The following is a 15,798-nucleotide window of genomic DNA, read 5'->3' on the forward strand; positions in this document are numbered from 1 at the left end:
CTGAATTTTTCCTTCAGTGAAAACTTTGGAAAGAACATACTCTAGAAATGATACAGCATTGGAGATTAAGAGATTTAACTACTCCTTTGATACACAACAAAATTACAAAACAAAATACACAACATGCTCGCCACAGCATGTTGTTTAGTCTTTCAATATATTAAATGAGCTTGGTGAACCTTGTAAGTATGGATCAATAGCTGAAGGCTGAAATTAGCTTCTCAGGCCTGTGTTTGGGCAAGAATTGACATATGGGCATGAGCCCCACTGACTGCAGTCATTGCAGCAGTGAGAAGGACAGAACCTTAGCTGGAACAGTCTGGATTTATCTGTAGTAATTCAGTGTACTGGAAACATTTTCTTACACATTGTAATACTTACTGCCTACTTAGGTTAGATTTTTGACAGTGATCATTTACATTAAAAAGGAAAAGTGAAAATAGTTTGAGATTTAGTTTCTTCTGTGGAATTCTAGGAACTGATATCAAACACATTCCTTAATGGATTAAGACTTAAGTTTGGGAGAAAGTACACAAGTAGCTTGTGGTAATACATGTAACTTCTTCCTAAAAGATAGTGATCAAAAGGTTTTATCAACTCTGGTAACTGTTTTGCTTTCAAAATTGTGATGGAATTTCAGTCAGGTAAAGTATTTACCTTTTCCTCCTTTCCCTCCTTTTCCTCATCAAAACTATGTACTGGGAAGACTTACTGCTGCCTCTTGTACTAAAAAGAGCCTTGGTTTTTTTACTGTGGGAAGGGTTTTCTTGGTGTGTAGTCAAGGATGACAATTGCTAAATGTGGTGAAAGCTGGCCTGGGCTGCTGCCCGTGTTTCGCAGTGCTGATCTCACTGATGATCCTTGCACGGCCTGGCTGCAGGTTTGGCTGTTCCCAGGGTGTGACTGGCATACTTTCTGAGCACAGGGTGTCTGTCTCCTCTGCACCCAGACAAGAGCTTGTGGCTCAGCTGCTGTTGGCTGGATGCTAAATGCTCATGTGGCTTGAGGGTGAGACTGTGAGGGCAACCTGGCTTGCATGTCACCTCTCCAAATACAGCAGGTAGTTTAAACAACAGAAAGGAGCAGCAACGAAAGCTGTTTCAGACAGCACTGAAAAATATAGGCCCATAAGACTAGCAGTGTTGACATCTCTTTACTTTCCTGCTTGAGAGTGCTTGATCTCCTTGGCTCCTACTTATAAGTAAGTATATTCAACTCACTATAGTATAGAGGATGCTCAAGAAAGATTAATGATCTCCTTAATTGGCTCTTGTTCTCTCCCTCAAGTGCCATGTACCATATATGACCAGGCACCTGTCAACCTGTGGTAGGATCTTTCTTCTTCTGCTGTGCTGCTCTGTGTGCAGGCCTTTCCATGCTGTCTGTCAGTCCAGTTCCTCTGTCTGGGTGTGAGTGCCCAGAGTGCAACTTTTAAACGCTTGTTTTTTTTTACCCATGTGCTACAAGCTATACTAAGATCTGTGGGCAAAAAGGAGGACTGGATTAAATAAAACCCTGTTTGCTTTTTCTTGCAGGCAAACAACGCTAGTTGTCTATATCATGTCTCTGGTGGGAATGATAGTCTATACCTTCACTCTGAGCCTGGGCCACCTCTGGGTGGTCTTTGTGACTGCTGGGTTGCTGGGGTAAGTCCATGGTGCAGGCTGCTTTCCTCAGCATGTGATGGGAGGGGATAAGCAGGGAGGAAGAACTCCTGCTGTGGGAGGGACTGGGAAGAGCCATAGCATCTGAATGGCTCCTATTTGCCCTTCCCATCTCTCACTTGTATGTGTCTCATTTGAGTCAGGACATTATGGTGACCCTGCTCAGCTTAATTGTTCCAGGTAAGTGGAAGCTTTTGGGAAGCACGTGGTACCCACAGCCCCATAGATGACAGTGGACAAGAGTGAAAAGCTTGTGGTCTGACATGGCTGTTTGTGCTGGGGGTGATGCTGCTTAGAGTTACAGTCTATATTGTACCTCTTCAGTCTTCCTTTGGCAGTTGCTGAGTCTTCCTTTCTGTGTACTTCATTACAGGTTTTTCATGACAGGATACCTTCCCCTGGGCTTTGAGTTTGCTGCAGAGTTGACATATCCAGAATCAGAAGGAACATCATCAGGGCTCCTTAATGTCTCAGCACAGGTAGGTGTGCTGTTTTTCCTTTGCTTGCCTCCTTTTAGGCAAAGAGATTCAATTGTAGTTCCAAGCCTTGAGTCCTATTTCTTGTCCATTATTGGTGTAATGTACTGCAGATCTAAGCAGCCTGGGACCTGTTTTTTTGAATGATGTTCCTCATGGCACTTCTGTAGTGGCATTCATTCTGTTTAAGAAAATACTTCAGGGTGCCAGTCATCCTTGCCTTTTCCAACATAGCTCTTAACAGTTCTGGTTTGTCTCCAGTGAGAGGTGAGATTCCACCCATCATGGTCATCTGTCATTCCATTAGCTGCAAGGAGATGCCCTGGATGTGTTTATAATCAAACTTCAGCCTGACTAGGCCAACTGTTTGACTGGCCTGTATGCTCTGATACTTTGGTAAAATTGGAAAGAGTTTGGGCTGCTTTATAATAGCAGTATAGCTTGACATTACCTTTGTTTGTTTGTAGATTTTTGGTATTGCCTTGACCATTAGCCAAGGGCAAATCATGGATCGCTTTGGGACAAAGGCAGGAAACCTCTTGCTTTGTTCTGTCCTGTTCCTGGGGACCATTATGACAGGTAATTAAAATTTTCAGTCTTCTGCTCTGACTTTGCCTTGGGCTTGACACATTTGTTGGAGGCTTTTGTGTGCAGTTGAGTCAAGAGGTTAAGTTAGAAATGTAGTTAGCAAAGATCATATGCTGTGATTAGAGCTTAACAAGGAAACTAACTGATACCGGGTGCGGATAACTGCAACAAGGTTGGGAATGACAGGTGATAAATGAAGTATTGTAAGAGTGCAGGAACCATAAATACCATTGGATTCTAAGAAAGAGAGGAGGTTTGGACTGTGACCAGCAAGTCAAGGAGCCCTGCCCACTAGACACAGATTAAGAGTTTACCATGAGGAAGACATCTTACTTCCTCCCCAGAGGGCCACTGACCCAATTAAAGAGAACAATTGCGCAGCTGTAATGGATGTTCAGCTAATTATAATACCAGGCAACCGTCCTGGAAACCATTTGAGTATGTAAAACCTTTTTGGATAAATAGAGAGCAGGAGCTTGTGACTTTTTTGCACATGCCTTTGGAAATGATTCTGCACGTGTCCAGTGCTGTAATAACTTACCCTCTTTTCAACTTAATTCATTGAAGAGTCATCTGTCTGTGCTTCACAGTGCCTGCAGGAAAGGGCAGAACCCACACAGCAGTCCCATAGCAGTGCTGTTCCTCTTTAAGCATCTGCTCTGCTTACAAAGAAGAGCCAAGGCTTTTTTCCCTGGCTCTGGCTGGGGTCTCAAAGTTGCATCTTCTACACACTGCAATAAAGAATCTCTATCCTGCCTGTTTCAGAAGTGTTCTCAGCCTTGTCCAGGAGAGTGATTTCTCTTGCTCATTGTAATGTTTCAATGTTTCTGTCTCTTCTGGGGCTTCTGCTGCTCCTTTGAGTCCTGGGGAAATTGACTTGGGCCCTGCATGGTGACTTGACTGCCTTCACATCTCTCTTCCTCCCTCTGTTCCAGCATTCATTAAGGCTGATCTCCGAAGACAACAGGCCAATTTGGAAAATGAACAGACAGTGAGTAACCCCCCCTTCAATCCCTGCTGTGCCCCTGCTATTAGCTCAGGACAACACCCAACCTCTCTCCTTTCTAGGAAAAGGGGTGGCTTGTGGGGAAGCTCTTTGCTGGCATTTTCAAACTGGATGTAATCCCCCAGCTCTGCCAGCTGCTGGGGCCTCTATTTGCTCAGTGTTAATGTCATGCAGAATCTGTAGGCTCTGGGGTTCTGCAGGGTTTCACACATCTTCATACCAGCTAGGGCCAGATGTGGGGCAGTGCTGTGCTTGCTTCTCTCCCTTGACAATGTGTTGAGGCCTTCAGTGCTTTGCTCTTTTGTAGAGCTGAGTAACTATTGTTCTAGGCCCCTAGGCTGTCAGGTTATTCCTCTTACTCCTTGCCCTTAGCTGCCAAGCGGGGTTCAGTGTATGTGACTGGAGGGAGCTAAGGTGCCTAAGTGAGGACTTGAGCAACCTGGCTGCTCACACTTTGCATAGTGCTGCTGACAAGGCTGCTAGTTCATACTTGCACACCAGAGCTTGGGGTGTAATGTACTGTGCAATAAATGCAGTTGTTTGAACGTGGGTGAACTAATTGCAGTGGATACTGTCAGAAAATGCAGGGAAAGGGAGGGGACTGGTTGCTTGAGGCTATTTTCCATATTACTCTGGGCTCCTCTTCTAGGATGTTAGCAGAGATATCCACTCAATGCTCAGGCAACCATCAGCAACCATGACTAGCAAAGTGTGAAAATCACAGTTCTCTGCTGTCTTGAATCAGCTCTATTCAGAAGACAGTGCTGCCCTTCTCCAGTGCTGGTGGCACTGTGAGCTGAATTCATAACATGGATGTGGAAGGCCCAGGAAAGGGCCTGAGGTCCTTTCGCAGTGAAGGTGTGATGCCTTCGAGTAGTAGGTCCTTTCCTTTTGTCAGACATTTCTCTCATCAGATGAACTGTACATTTTTGCCTAAGCCCTTTTTAGTGTAAATCCTTTTCAGTCTGAGTACTATTGTAAGAGCTTGCTGCTGCATGGGGAAGAGCGTTGCAACCAGAGCAAAGGTGGTGCAATGTCAATTTTAGAATCCTCAAAGTCTCCAGAACTGACAGTAGTAAGAACCAGAGGGATGTGTGTGAGATAACAGGTCTCAGTCAAAAATTTCACTGGCAGCTCCTTCCCCCTGAGGAGACATGCTCGAAAGAAGTCATGTTGCATGCCCCACCAACACCCCCAAATGTGTCCTCCACATGGCTGAGCTCACCTGAGTATTCTCAAACTTAACAACCAACTGCAGGTGCTCAACTGACTGATGGTAGGCTGAATCTGGTATTCTGCATTAGATGGAAGCCTCGGCCAGGGGATCAGCCAGCTGGGCTTGGGTGCTGTGTGCTGCTTTTGTGGAGAGCTCTGGCAAAGTCAGGTACTGGGGCTTTTCTATGTGGCACAGCTGCCTTACACATGCTTGGGTGATTTTACTGGTTTCTTCCATTGTCTGCTTCCCTTCCTTATTTTGCTCTGCTTTAATTTCTTTTCCTACTTGCCTCCATATTTTCTGACTTGTGACTGTCATTACAGAGACTCCAAGGCAATCAGATCATGGATTATGGGACTGTAGCTTGTAAATCTAACCCCATCAATTGCCACTCCTGCTCACTAGCTTATACATACCAAGGTAGGAGAATTGCACTAATCTACTTCTCTGAATGCTCACAGGGTGGCACAGGCATGAAGCCAATGGCATTTCTGGGGTGACTGCAATGGCTGTAGAGTATCAAGAATCTTTCTGGTCTTCTCAGGTACTCAGCTGAGAGGAAAGACAAGACAGCCTCCAAGAACAGAGTGGAGATCCCCCTAGATTCATGTCAGACAGAGATGTAGGGATTCAGCTAGGTGCAGCAAAGCAAAGCCTGGTGCTGGAGCAGATTAAGAACTGAACTGTCAGTCATTTGTTAGGGAGAGGAGGTGCAGACATTTGGAGTCACTTCTCTGTCATTTTTACAGTCCAGATTCTTGGCTGGAGGTGATACCAGGAACCCTTTAAAGAATTGGGTTTGGGGTGGTATGCTTTACTACTCACTGTCCTCTGTGTCACAGGCTGGTCTACTAAGTTATCCATGCTACCCTTTGCTTTTCAAGGTGTGATAGACTGTGTGTGTATCATACAGTGCCACAGCCAACAGGACTAACAGGCAAAAAACAGAGCGAGTTGATTGGGAAAACCAGCCTTAACCCTGCTAAGATTAGGGCATGTTCTGCAGGGACCATGAAGCTGCTATACTTTGATGGAAGTGTGAGGAAGGGTCCCATGGGCAGGGAGAGTGTTGGTAAATGGAGTTATATCCAGCTGGCATCAGGTCACCAGTGCTGTGCCCCTAGGCTCAATATTGGGGGCAGTCCTGTTTAATGCCTTTGTTGATGACCTGTATGAGGGGATCAAGTCCACCCTTAGTCAGTTTGCAGACCAAACACCAAGTTGGGCCAGGAGTATTGTTGGATGGTTGGAAGGCTCTGCAGAGGGACCTGGACAGGCTGGATCCATGGGTTGAGATCATTTATGAGGTTCAACAAGGTGAGTGCTGGGTCCTGCAGCTGGGTCACAACAGCCTCAAGCAGTGCTACAGGCTTGGAGAAGAGCAGCTGGAAAATTGCCCATTTGAAAAAGATCTGGAGGTGCTGGTCAGCAGCCACTGAACACGAGCCAGTGTGTGCCCAGGTAGCCAAGAGGGCCAGTGGCATCCTGGCTTATGTCAGAAATAGTGTGGCCAGCAGGACTAGGGAAGGGTTTGTCCACCTGTACTTGGTGAGGCTGCACCTCAAGTCCTGTGTCCAATTTTGGGCCCCTCACTACAAGAAGGACATTGAGGTGCTGGGGCATATCCAGAGAATGGCAATGGAACTAGTGAAGGGTCTGGAGCACAAGTCCTGTGAGGACCACCTGAAGGAGCTGGGGTTGTTTAGCCTGGAGAAAAGGAGGCTCAAGGGAGACCTTTTTGCTCTCTACAACAACCTGAAGGGAGGTCATAGTGAGCTGGGGATCAGTCTCCTCTCCCAAGTAACCAGCGACAGGACAAGAGGAAACAACCTCAAGTTACACCATGGGAGATTTAGATTGGATATTAGGAAAATTTCTTCACTGAAAAGGTTGTCAAGCATTGGAACAGGCTGCTTAGGGAAATGTTAGAGTCACCATCCCTGGAGGTATTTATAAGACATGTAGATGCAGTTTTTAGGGACACGGTTTAGTGGTGGACTTGGCAGTGCTGGGTAAATGGTTGGACTTGGTGATCTTAAGAGTCTTCTTCAGCCTAAACAGTTCTGTGGTTGTTGCAAGGAGAAGACTCAGTCAGAGTCAGTTGTGAGCTTCCAGAGCATGCAGAGCTGTGGAGTTGTGCAGATCTCACTTTCCATTGAAGCACTGTACCATTGGCTGTGTAGCAGTTTGTCTTCTATTGGTGTCCTCATCTGCTGTGGTTATAATTAAACAAGTGTTGCAGTTAGTAGATTAAATTAACCTAACGGCCTTGTGTACACCTTGTCCTCTATTAATTAAGCTGTAATGTGGTCCCAACAATCCTCCCCACTTTTGTCTCTGCCTCAGTTCCCAGAGCTCCATCTGGGTTAGCTTTCTGTATCTCTGGATACTTGGATCAAATGCCTGTTTTATGTGACAGCGAAGCTCTTTGTGTGCTGCCTTTGTTGTAAATGCATCTGAAGCCATTCCAGAGTTGTGCCTTAAGATTTCATAGTAGTGTCAGTTGATTCAGCACGCACATTTTACTCGTGAATATGCTGTGTACTGCTTGTGCTCATTTGCTTGTGATTTGGCAGCATCCATGCAAACCTTTTTGTACTGTTCCTTTGCATTAAGAAAAAGTATCTTTGCTGATCTTCCATAGTTTGTTAGGACAAGTGTACACCCTCACTAGCTTACTGGATTCTCAGTAGCTTTCTGGATACTGGAAGCTGCACCATGCTTAGCCTCTAGTGAAATACTGCCAATAAAAAAATGCTGGAATTTTGTGTAGTAGGCACAAACAATGTGTACCCATTCTCTACTTCCCAAACTTTCCTACTCCATTTCCTGTTTACTGTGTGGCAAGCAGCCTCCTCCTGTCCCAAAGCCATAGGTAGGCCATCTGTATGCCCTTTTCCAGTACTGTGACTCAGCTGTGAGAGAAGCTTTCCTTCCCCAAGGTGGTGGAGCCCTGCAGACTGTCTGATCTAAATCTCTGCTCCTATAGCTCCACAGCAGATGACTGGTGCTGAGACCCCAGAGGTGCTTGGGGAACCTGGTCTGAGTTGCTTGAGTGCTTCCATGGTGCATTCTGGTGGAGTTTCTGAAGTCTAAGTGCAGATTTCCCCTTATTCCTACCTCTTGCACCACTTCATGCACCCCCCCCTACCCTTCTGGCTTGTTGAAGTTCCCTCTTTGCACTTCCTGCCTTTTGCTTTCAGACATGTCTTTGGCACTTGCCTTATCTCACTCTCTGCTTTGGGATATTGCTGCTGACTTCTGTAAAACCTTTTCACCTACAGATTGTGTAAGAGCCTACTCAAAATGAGACTGTTTCGTATCTCTTCCTTCCATGCTGCCTGGATTTCTCTTGAACTGCACTGGGGATGTGAACCTCTTTCCTGTGCACCTCTGATTTCTGCCTCAGATATCAGTCTTGCCTTACAGTGAGTAAACTCAGTGCCCAGGCTGCAGGAGACTCTATATTAACCCTTACATGTGTGTTGTCTTGTGAATTGGTGACAGCTGGGCAGTCTCACTGTAAGCAGAATTAGAACTTGAGAAGTATGCTTTCCAAAATCCACTAGGGGAAGAAAAAGTCTCAAGTTTAATCCTAACACACCCCAGAAAGGCTCAGAAGCTGAGCTTGTCAAACTCCACCCAGGAAAGCTGAACTGGAATTACAACAGTTTGGCTGTTCCATGAAACTGAGGATGGGGTGGTAATTGGGCAGCAGTCTCCATTTTCCTTGCTTTTCCTCTGGGAAAAGCCCCCTCCATCTTAAGGCTCCAAAAAGTTAGGTTAGTTATTTTACAGGATTTATGGAGAAAAAAAATCTTTTGTATGTTTGCCTCTTATTTCTTACATGTCTTTAAGATACGAGTAGTGAACTTTGAAGAAGACACTGCTTTGTGGAATTATCTCAGCCATAAATCCAAGCTGGGGAAAGGGAAGAAGCAGGACAGAGGGGGCCAGCACTTCAATGGGCAGTGGGGGTGGGGATGAAAAGACTTGGAAGAAGAGCAAGATAAGCAATGTGTCTGGGAGTTGAAGAGGCTTCAAACACGCTGGAGTAAGAACACAGGGGAACTAGTGGTTGTGCTGAGCCTCCTGAGGAGGTAAAGAAAGCAAGTTCTCTCTGGTTGCACAGACACTGTGCTGCCTGATGGCACGGAGTGCACTTTCCATTGCCCAGGGAACTGGCCCTGCAACTTCATGCTTGAAGCTGAGCTTGGGTCACAGTGAAATTTTGTTGGTGAGCTGGCTGTGCGTCTGATCCCTCTGATGGTATCAGCCCCACAGTGAATTATCAGACCACAGTAGTGGTCTGAGGACTACAGCAAGTAGCTTAAACAGTTGGATGTTGCACTGCCCCAGTGCCTCTTGCCTGGGCAGTGAAAGTGGCAAGAGAAGGAAGAGGGAACCAGCAGCACTCTCTGAGGATGGTGATTCTTCTTGGGGGATTTCTGCAGTAGTAGGGAGCTATGAACTACCCAGGCTCTGGCCAGCCAGGATCCTAACCATACTGTTTTTCTCTGACTTGCAGAAAGTGTTGCCAGAAGCCTACACTAATCCCATAGTCCTTGAAGAATCACGGCTGTGAAATGAAGGGGTGGCAAAGCTGGGAGATACAGCCCCCCTCATTCCCGTCTTTTCTACCTGCACCATCCTCCTGTCACGTGCATGCCACGGGAGGGGAGCAGCCTCAGGACAGGAGCCCTGCGAACTGCTTGTGGAAAGTGTGAAAGAACAAAACAAGAGGGGGGTTGCTTTCATCAGTTTTAGCCTTGCATCATGCTGTTTTGGTGTTTGGGAGGAAAAGTTGGGAAAATCTGCTGTGTCTCCCCAGTCCCACCATGTATGCTTGGAAAAAGCATATGTGCTGAGAGAAAAGCCACAGTACCAGCCTAACCCTGAGCATGATGGTGGCACCCTGCATGTGGCTGTGAGGTGGAAGGCAGAAGCTGGATCACACTTAACTCTGTGAGCAGCCCTGGAAGAGCTGGCTCTAGGGAAAAGGGATTGCTCTGCTCTGGTTCCCATGGTGCTCTGTGTTGCACAGGTAGTAGTAGAGGCCTCAGTACATTACCAGCAAGTGCAAAGCAGTGCACCAGCTGCTGCCAGCTCTTCTTTTATTATTTGGCTTTCCCAGATGAAGCACTTTAGTCTGGATAAACTTCTACTCAGAATTCACCTGCGGTTGCCCTGATGTTCCTACGTATTAGGAGTAATTAAGAGATACCAATATGCCTCCTTCTAGCTCGAGGAAAGGACTAGTTCTGCAGCCTAAATCTAGCTCATCCCTACATTAAGAACAAAAGTGAGTCAAACCACTATTTCCCTGGGCTGAGGACCATGTCTTCATCCTTAACAATAAGGTACCTTTTGCATGTTTCAACATTACATGCAAACTTTTGTGAAGTATTATATTGAGAAAACCAGCCAAGGCTGTGTTGCTCTTCACAGCCACAGAGAGGGGTATGACAGGAATCCAGCTTTGCTCCAGTATGGAAGCTTCTCACTTCATAATAGAGAAGAGGAGAAGGTGCCTACTTACCAGCATTTGTGTCTTATAGACACAGCCGATCTGAATGCTGTTTATCTTCTAAACACAGCTGTAGATCCTTTTATCACTTCTCCATCCTTTCCAGCATCCCACCCCTGCTGGAGACATCAAGTGTCCTAATATGCCTTAAATCATGCTGTTACTTCTGTATTATTTGAGGCAGGGGACAAAAGCTGCACTGAGGTGAAATGGTTAAAAATATTCCTCTCTGACAAACTATTTTTGACAAAACATTTTTTTTTTGGTGAAATTTTAACATTTTTTGATACACTACATTTTGATACAGCCCGAGTTCAGTAAGTGCTTAGACAACACTCTCAAGCACATGGTGTGATTCTTAGGGGTCCTGTGCAGGGCCAGGAGTTGGACTGTAATCCTGATAAATTCCTTCCAATTCAGCATATTCTATGATTGAAGTCCTATCTTTGCTAGTTTGGGATTGAGGATGGGGGTTTAGAATGATTTTCAATAGAAATTTTAATGTAAAATATAAACATTTGAAGTATACAATGAAATCTGACATATTCATATTAAATGACTGGAAACAGTCTACATCTGGCTCATTAAATGTTCCGCAGAATGGAAGAAACATCTTTCTGCCCAGTGCTACTGCTGTGTTCTTTTCCTTTGTTTCGTCTTTCTTCTGCATGTGAATTGTCTTACCAGCTAGGAGTTCCTGCTGGTTTTTTTCTGCATTCTGTGTGCTGCCCACTGTTTTGGGCATTATTTTCTCTAGATCTAAGGAACCCGTTCCTGTTTTCTCCATCTTCTGTAGTTACAACTTGTTACAAAGGGAAGCTCAGTCCTCGCTCACAGATTCATAGTTTGAGTTTGCTGTCACCAGAATGCTGCAGAAAGAGAGCATCAACAACATGTGGTTATATGAGCAGTCAGACCTGGAACTCCGTGGCAAGGACTCGGGGAAAGGTAGGTTTGTGTAAAGAGAGATGATGTATTCTGCAGCATACAGTGGAAGAAGGTGCTGTTGGCTCTGTTCTTCTACCCACTGCTGTGTAGCAGAAAGACAAACATAGCCCACTGCAGTTTTTTGTCATTTATTAGAAATGGCCCCTGGGGAACACACACATGCAAGTTAGACAGCAATGCCAGGGGTAGCACCCATTCTCTCTTTCTGGTTGAAAGTGTTCAGCACATCCTGGATAGTTCTGCACCTTGTCCCCACAGGTACACTGGGAGAGAAGTCCTTAGTGCTCTGGGCATGCCAGAGGCCTGCTACCCAGGGACTCAGTTACCAACTGCCTCCCATAAGCTTTGACACAAACTCCTCTGGGACTTGGTCTTTGACATCAGTCAGTTGGAATGTTGCCTGGACAAGACAAAAACAACTTGATAATGACAGTGATTGACAGAGTCCAACATTGACCCACCAGCGGGACTGGTGTCCTGGAGAAGTTCAGCTGAGCTTTCGTGGAAGTCTGGCAGTGAAGGTAGAAGATGACACTGACCCACTAAAAGCCCTCAACTTCAGTTTTTCTTCTTGTTTTGTGATAGTGCTTCTACCTCCAGGTACTGCAGTCCAATCAACATCCCCATAATAGAGAAACCTATGATAGAGATAGAGGATGAATTGTGTAGAAAATGCTGGACAAGAGATGAGGCATCCCCTCAGCCCATAGCTGCACAGGGAGTTTTTCTGGGCTGTCATAGCTCCAAGGAGAGTATGCAGGGGGAGGATGCAGAGCTCTACTTACTTGCTACCATGAGGGGTGCCATGACTCCAATTGTCAGGGCTGCAGTGTGGTATACGAAGACCTCAGAGAGGAAGTGAGCAAGGGCCAAGAAGAAGGTAAAGAGTGTGATGTGATAGAGGCTGTCGAAGAGCAGAAAAAAGCAGGTTATCATATCATACTATGGGCATGAATATGGCTGAGTGGGAAAAAACGCAAAGCTGCATGCTGCCGTATCTGATCTCACTGGCAGCACAGAGGGGACTTTGTCCCTTGCCTAGTGAGGTGCAAAATCTCCCTGGGCAATGGCTGAGAGGAGAATGGGGCAGCATGTTCAATGGTGCATTGAAAGTCACAGGCATTATCTGGCCTGAAGGAAGGTGAAGAGCATGAGTAGGGCACCAGTGAAATGAGAAGTATGTGCACACACAAAAAGAAGGTGAGAACTGGACGAGCAGAGAACTACGTTGGCAGGACTTGGCTGACTTCAGGCTTCATCACCCAGTGTCTTCCCACCTGTGCTCTGCTACCCTCTATGGGCCACGGCTGGTGAAAAGGGAGCAGGTTCAAGAGATGTAAGATAAAATTCCTCAAAGAAACAACTGATCCTTTATAAATGGCATTGCCTCCACCCCCTAAAAACATATCATTTAGTCCCTGCACCTCCCTACCTCAGATAACCCTGGGTAACCCAAGCACCTACCGCCAGGTGAACAGTGACTTCTGCTGCAGGGCTGAGGGAAGCACTGACAAAAGCATTTTAGCAATCTCCAATAAAGGCTTTGTCTAGCACAGGCCTCAAGTCATCTTGCTTGGAAACCCCTCTCAGAAACCCCTCCCTTCTGTTAGCACAGGGAGAAATGGTGTGTCTCCCAGTCAGCATGAGGCTGCCCCTCAGGCCTTGTTGTCAGCCCCAGGTAAGTGTAGGAAAGAAAGCAACCAGTTCAGACCACTGCAATGGGGCACCTAAAACTGTCCCAGTCTTTAGCTGAGCTGTCATAGTAAAAAAAAAAAAAAATCAGTCACACCACAGCATTGGCAATTGCTTAATTAACAGAGCAGCAACGGCATTCGGAAAATGCTTTCCAAGCTGGAGCTCAGAAATTGGTGACAGTAAGAGAAGGAAGAGGTTCTCAGATCTACCCGTTTCTGACTGAGCTAAGAACAGAATTCAAACGCGCAGCCTGTCCCCACAGAGGAAGAAGGGGGCAGCAGCTACCGCACAAATCCCACACTGCTATTTGAGCTTCTTCAAGGGAATGCTGTCAACACTATCGAAAGTTCAGGAATAGCTTTTGATTCCCCACCTTCTCTGTGCCGCCCCCTAAGCTCAGGCTGTACCTAGCAAGCAAACCAATGGATTTCTCGGGCGCTGCTTTACATACGTCCTGTTACGGATGTCGATTGCGCAGAGGCAGCGGATCACGGATGACAGGAGGGTCCAGACGCCGAAGGTCCGAGCCTGGAGCCCATTCACTGCGTAAAGAAGGAGGGAGCACATGGAGACCACGCATGGCCCTGCCTGCCACCCCCCGTCCCACCGTGGAGGCGCACTCCGGGGCAGCGGGCAGTTCCCGGGCCCCAGAGGTGGGACCCTGAGGACAGTCCAAGGCTGGAAGGCGGCCTCCAGGCGCCAGGGCGGCCAGCGCGGCCCTTACCGAGGCCGGGGCTGGCGGTGTACAGCTTCTCTGAGAGGAAGCCGTGATCGCGGAAGCTCTGGAGGGTGTTCCCGGCGGCGATGACCGACACCATCACCAGCCAGCTGCGCAGCACGTTCAGGAACCGGCTCATCCTCCCGGCCGGCTCCAAGCGCGCCCGCCGGGCCCAGGCCGAGTCCCCGCCCGCTACCGGCGGCGCTCCCGCCCGCGCCACCGCCCAGCGCTCCGATTGGCCGCTGCGCGCCGCTCCATGCGCGCGCCACGGCACGTAACACCGCCTCCCGCCAATCGGATCCTTCCCCGCGCGGGAGGCGTGCCCGCCCCGTCTCCGCCCACCTCGCTGGAGTAGGTGGGAGAGCCGGCAGGGGGCGGTGTCGAGCGCGCCTGCGCAGTGAGGCGGCGGGGGTGGCTGCGCGCCGGGGCGGGGCCGCCGCCCGTCGGTTGTTGTAGTAACGGGGAAGCGGCGGGAGGGGTCGGGGCTGCCTTGTGCGCCCGGCCCGGCGCGGCCCAGCGTGCGGGGGCAGGTACGGCTCGCACGGGGACCCGCTGCCTTGGGCGCTCCCCGCCGCTCTTGCTTCCTCTGGGGCCGCTGGAGGTCGCCGTGCTTAGCCTGGCGCGGGGTAGGCCGGGCCGCAGCCGCCCCCCCGGGCCGAGGGCCGCTCCTGCGCCGGTGGAGGCGTTACGGTGTCCCGCTGTCCCCGGGCGGCGGGCCGGGCTTGGCGGGCGGTTCCCGTTGGGCTGGGCCCGGCCTGGCGTAGGTCTGCGGCCCGAGGCGAGGCAGGGCAGGGCAGGGCGGGCGGGGCAGAGACGCGCGTTACCGGTAAGTGCCCGAGTGGTTCTCACGGGCAGGTGCGGAATGATCTGCTGGAAGGTGATGCTGCTTTCTGCACTCGCGTGGCTCGGAGGTGATGTTTAACAAATCGCAGATGTTTAACAGACTTGTTGATAGTATTGTGAGAAATACGTACTGGCAGGAGGTAGTAGTTACCTGATAGCTCTCGCTGTCCTGCTCATCTGTTCATTCCTGCTTTTAATCCTTATTGCAGGTAACTGCTCTTGCAACTAGGACTGGGCTGTATGAAAACTCCCAAAGGAAATGCCAGTTGGGATGGCTAAAGATCTGGAGGAAACTGGCTCATCCTCAGAGGAGGAAGAAGATCCTATAGATGCACTGGAGTAAGTAGGAAAAAACCTCTGAACTGTGTCTATGTCTCTGTGCTTTCTGGTGGATCTGTAGTAGTTTGAAAAGACAGATGCATTCCTTCCTTCCTACCTATGAAGTAGAAGATGATCTGTTTGGGCCTTAAGCCTATGGGGAGGCTATCTACATCTGCAACCTAAAAGACCCCCACATTCATCAGGGTTGGATGTGCAGCTTTTCTTTGGCTGCTCTGAAGTCGATATTTTCATGGATTTCTTTTTGTCATGTTCCTAAAAGGGGAATGTTTTTGAGGATATTGTGGTTTTTGTAGCTTTTATTTTTTTAGTTTTTACTGCTGCAGAGATTAGAAATCTGCTGTACAGTAGATTGATATACAATGCTTTATACCCTGTCTTGTGGTAACTCATCTACTGGACTTCATATTTCTTACTTCTTCTTATTTCTTCTTAGTAGCAAGTCATAATGTTTGTTCTATCTTTGCTTGGTAACTTCTTTTAGCTTTGCTTGTGAAGGACTTGCTCCCTTATTCATTCCCATAGCAGAATCACTTTAGTTTCACCTGGACCTACTTCACTGTGTCCTGTTAGGGTTTTTTTTGGATGCACATTGTGACTGAGTGCTCAGCTGCAGACTAGAGCGACTTAAGACGTTTAGAGGAGTGTTGCTTCATAGCAAGTGGTTGGCTTGGGTTTGCTAGATCCTCATGGCTGGAAAGATCCTGAACTAGCTTCACCTGGAACGTAGCTGTAACAGTATGTCTGCATCAAGTGACCAGGGGTCATGCTAGGAATG

At 47.9% G+C, this 15,798-nt stretch overlaps 3 protein-coding genes across 4 annotated transcripts in view; 2 read left to right on the forward strand and 1 right to left on the reverse strand.

Annotated features, from left to right (window-relative positions):
* FLVCR2 (FLVCR heme transporter 2) overlaps positions 1 to 11,091 on the forward strand; it is a 34,642-nt gene extending 23,551 nt beyond the window's left edge. Inside the window, exons 6-10 of one of the 2 annotated variants that reach the window (XM_036384757.1) lie at positions 1,536 to 1,646; positions 2,038 to 2,143; positions 2,608 to 2,719; positions 3,664 to 3,719; positions 9,479 to 11,091. In XM_036384757.1, the coding sequence (XP_036240650.1) occupies positions 1,536 to 1,646; positions 2,038 to 2,143; positions 2,608 to 2,719; positions 3,664 to 3,719; positions 9,479 to 9,535 (442 nt within the window). In that variant the 3' untranslated portion in view covers positions 9,536 to 11,091. Of the gene's footprint in view, positions 1 to 1,535; positions 1,647 to 2,037; positions 2,144 to 2,607; positions 2,720 to 3,663; positions 3,720 to 5,273; positions 5,604 to 9,478 lie in introns of those variants that run through there. The other variant, XM_054515279.1, reaches the window with a different exon arrangement.
* A 446-nt stretch (positions 11,092 to 11,537) lies between these two features.
* On the reverse strand, positions 11,538 to 14,039 carry ERG28 (ergosterol biosynthesis 28 homolog). Its single transcript, XM_036384759.2, has 4 exons — positions 13,845 to 14,039; positions 13,572 to 13,662; positions 12,211 to 12,329; positions 11,538 to 12,063 (listed from the first exon to the last, which is right to left on the reverse strand). The coding sequence occupies exons 1-4, from the start codon at positions 13,975 to 13,977 to the stop codon at positions 11,984 to 11,986; spliced, it is 423 nt and encodes a 140-aa protein (XP_036240652.1). The 5' UTR covers positions 13,978 to 14,039; the 3' UTR covers positions 11,538 to 11,983.
* A 271-nt stretch (positions 14,040 to 14,310) lies between these two features.
* TTLL5 (tubulin tyrosine ligase like 5) overlaps positions 14,311 to 15,798 on the forward strand; it is a 123,628-nt gene continuing 122,140 nt past the window's right edge. Inside the window, 2 exon segments of the mRNA XM_036384352.2 lie at positions 14,311 to 14,368; positions 14,891 to 15,020. Of these exon segments, the coding sequence (XP_036240245.1) occupies positions 14,941 to 15,020 (80 nt within the window). The 5' untranslated portion in view covers positions 14,311 to 14,368; positions 14,891 to 14,940.

The sequence above is a fragment of the Molothrus ater genome, chromosome 6 (genome assembly GCF_012460135.2).
Source record: "Molothrus ater isolate BHLD 08-10-18 breed brown headed cowbird chromosome 6, BPBGC_Mater_1.1, whole genome shotgun sequence".
In the NCBI taxonomy this organism is placed as follows: domain Eukaryota; kingdom Metazoa; phylum Chordata; class Aves; order Passeriformes; family Icteridae; genus Molothrus; species Molothrus ater.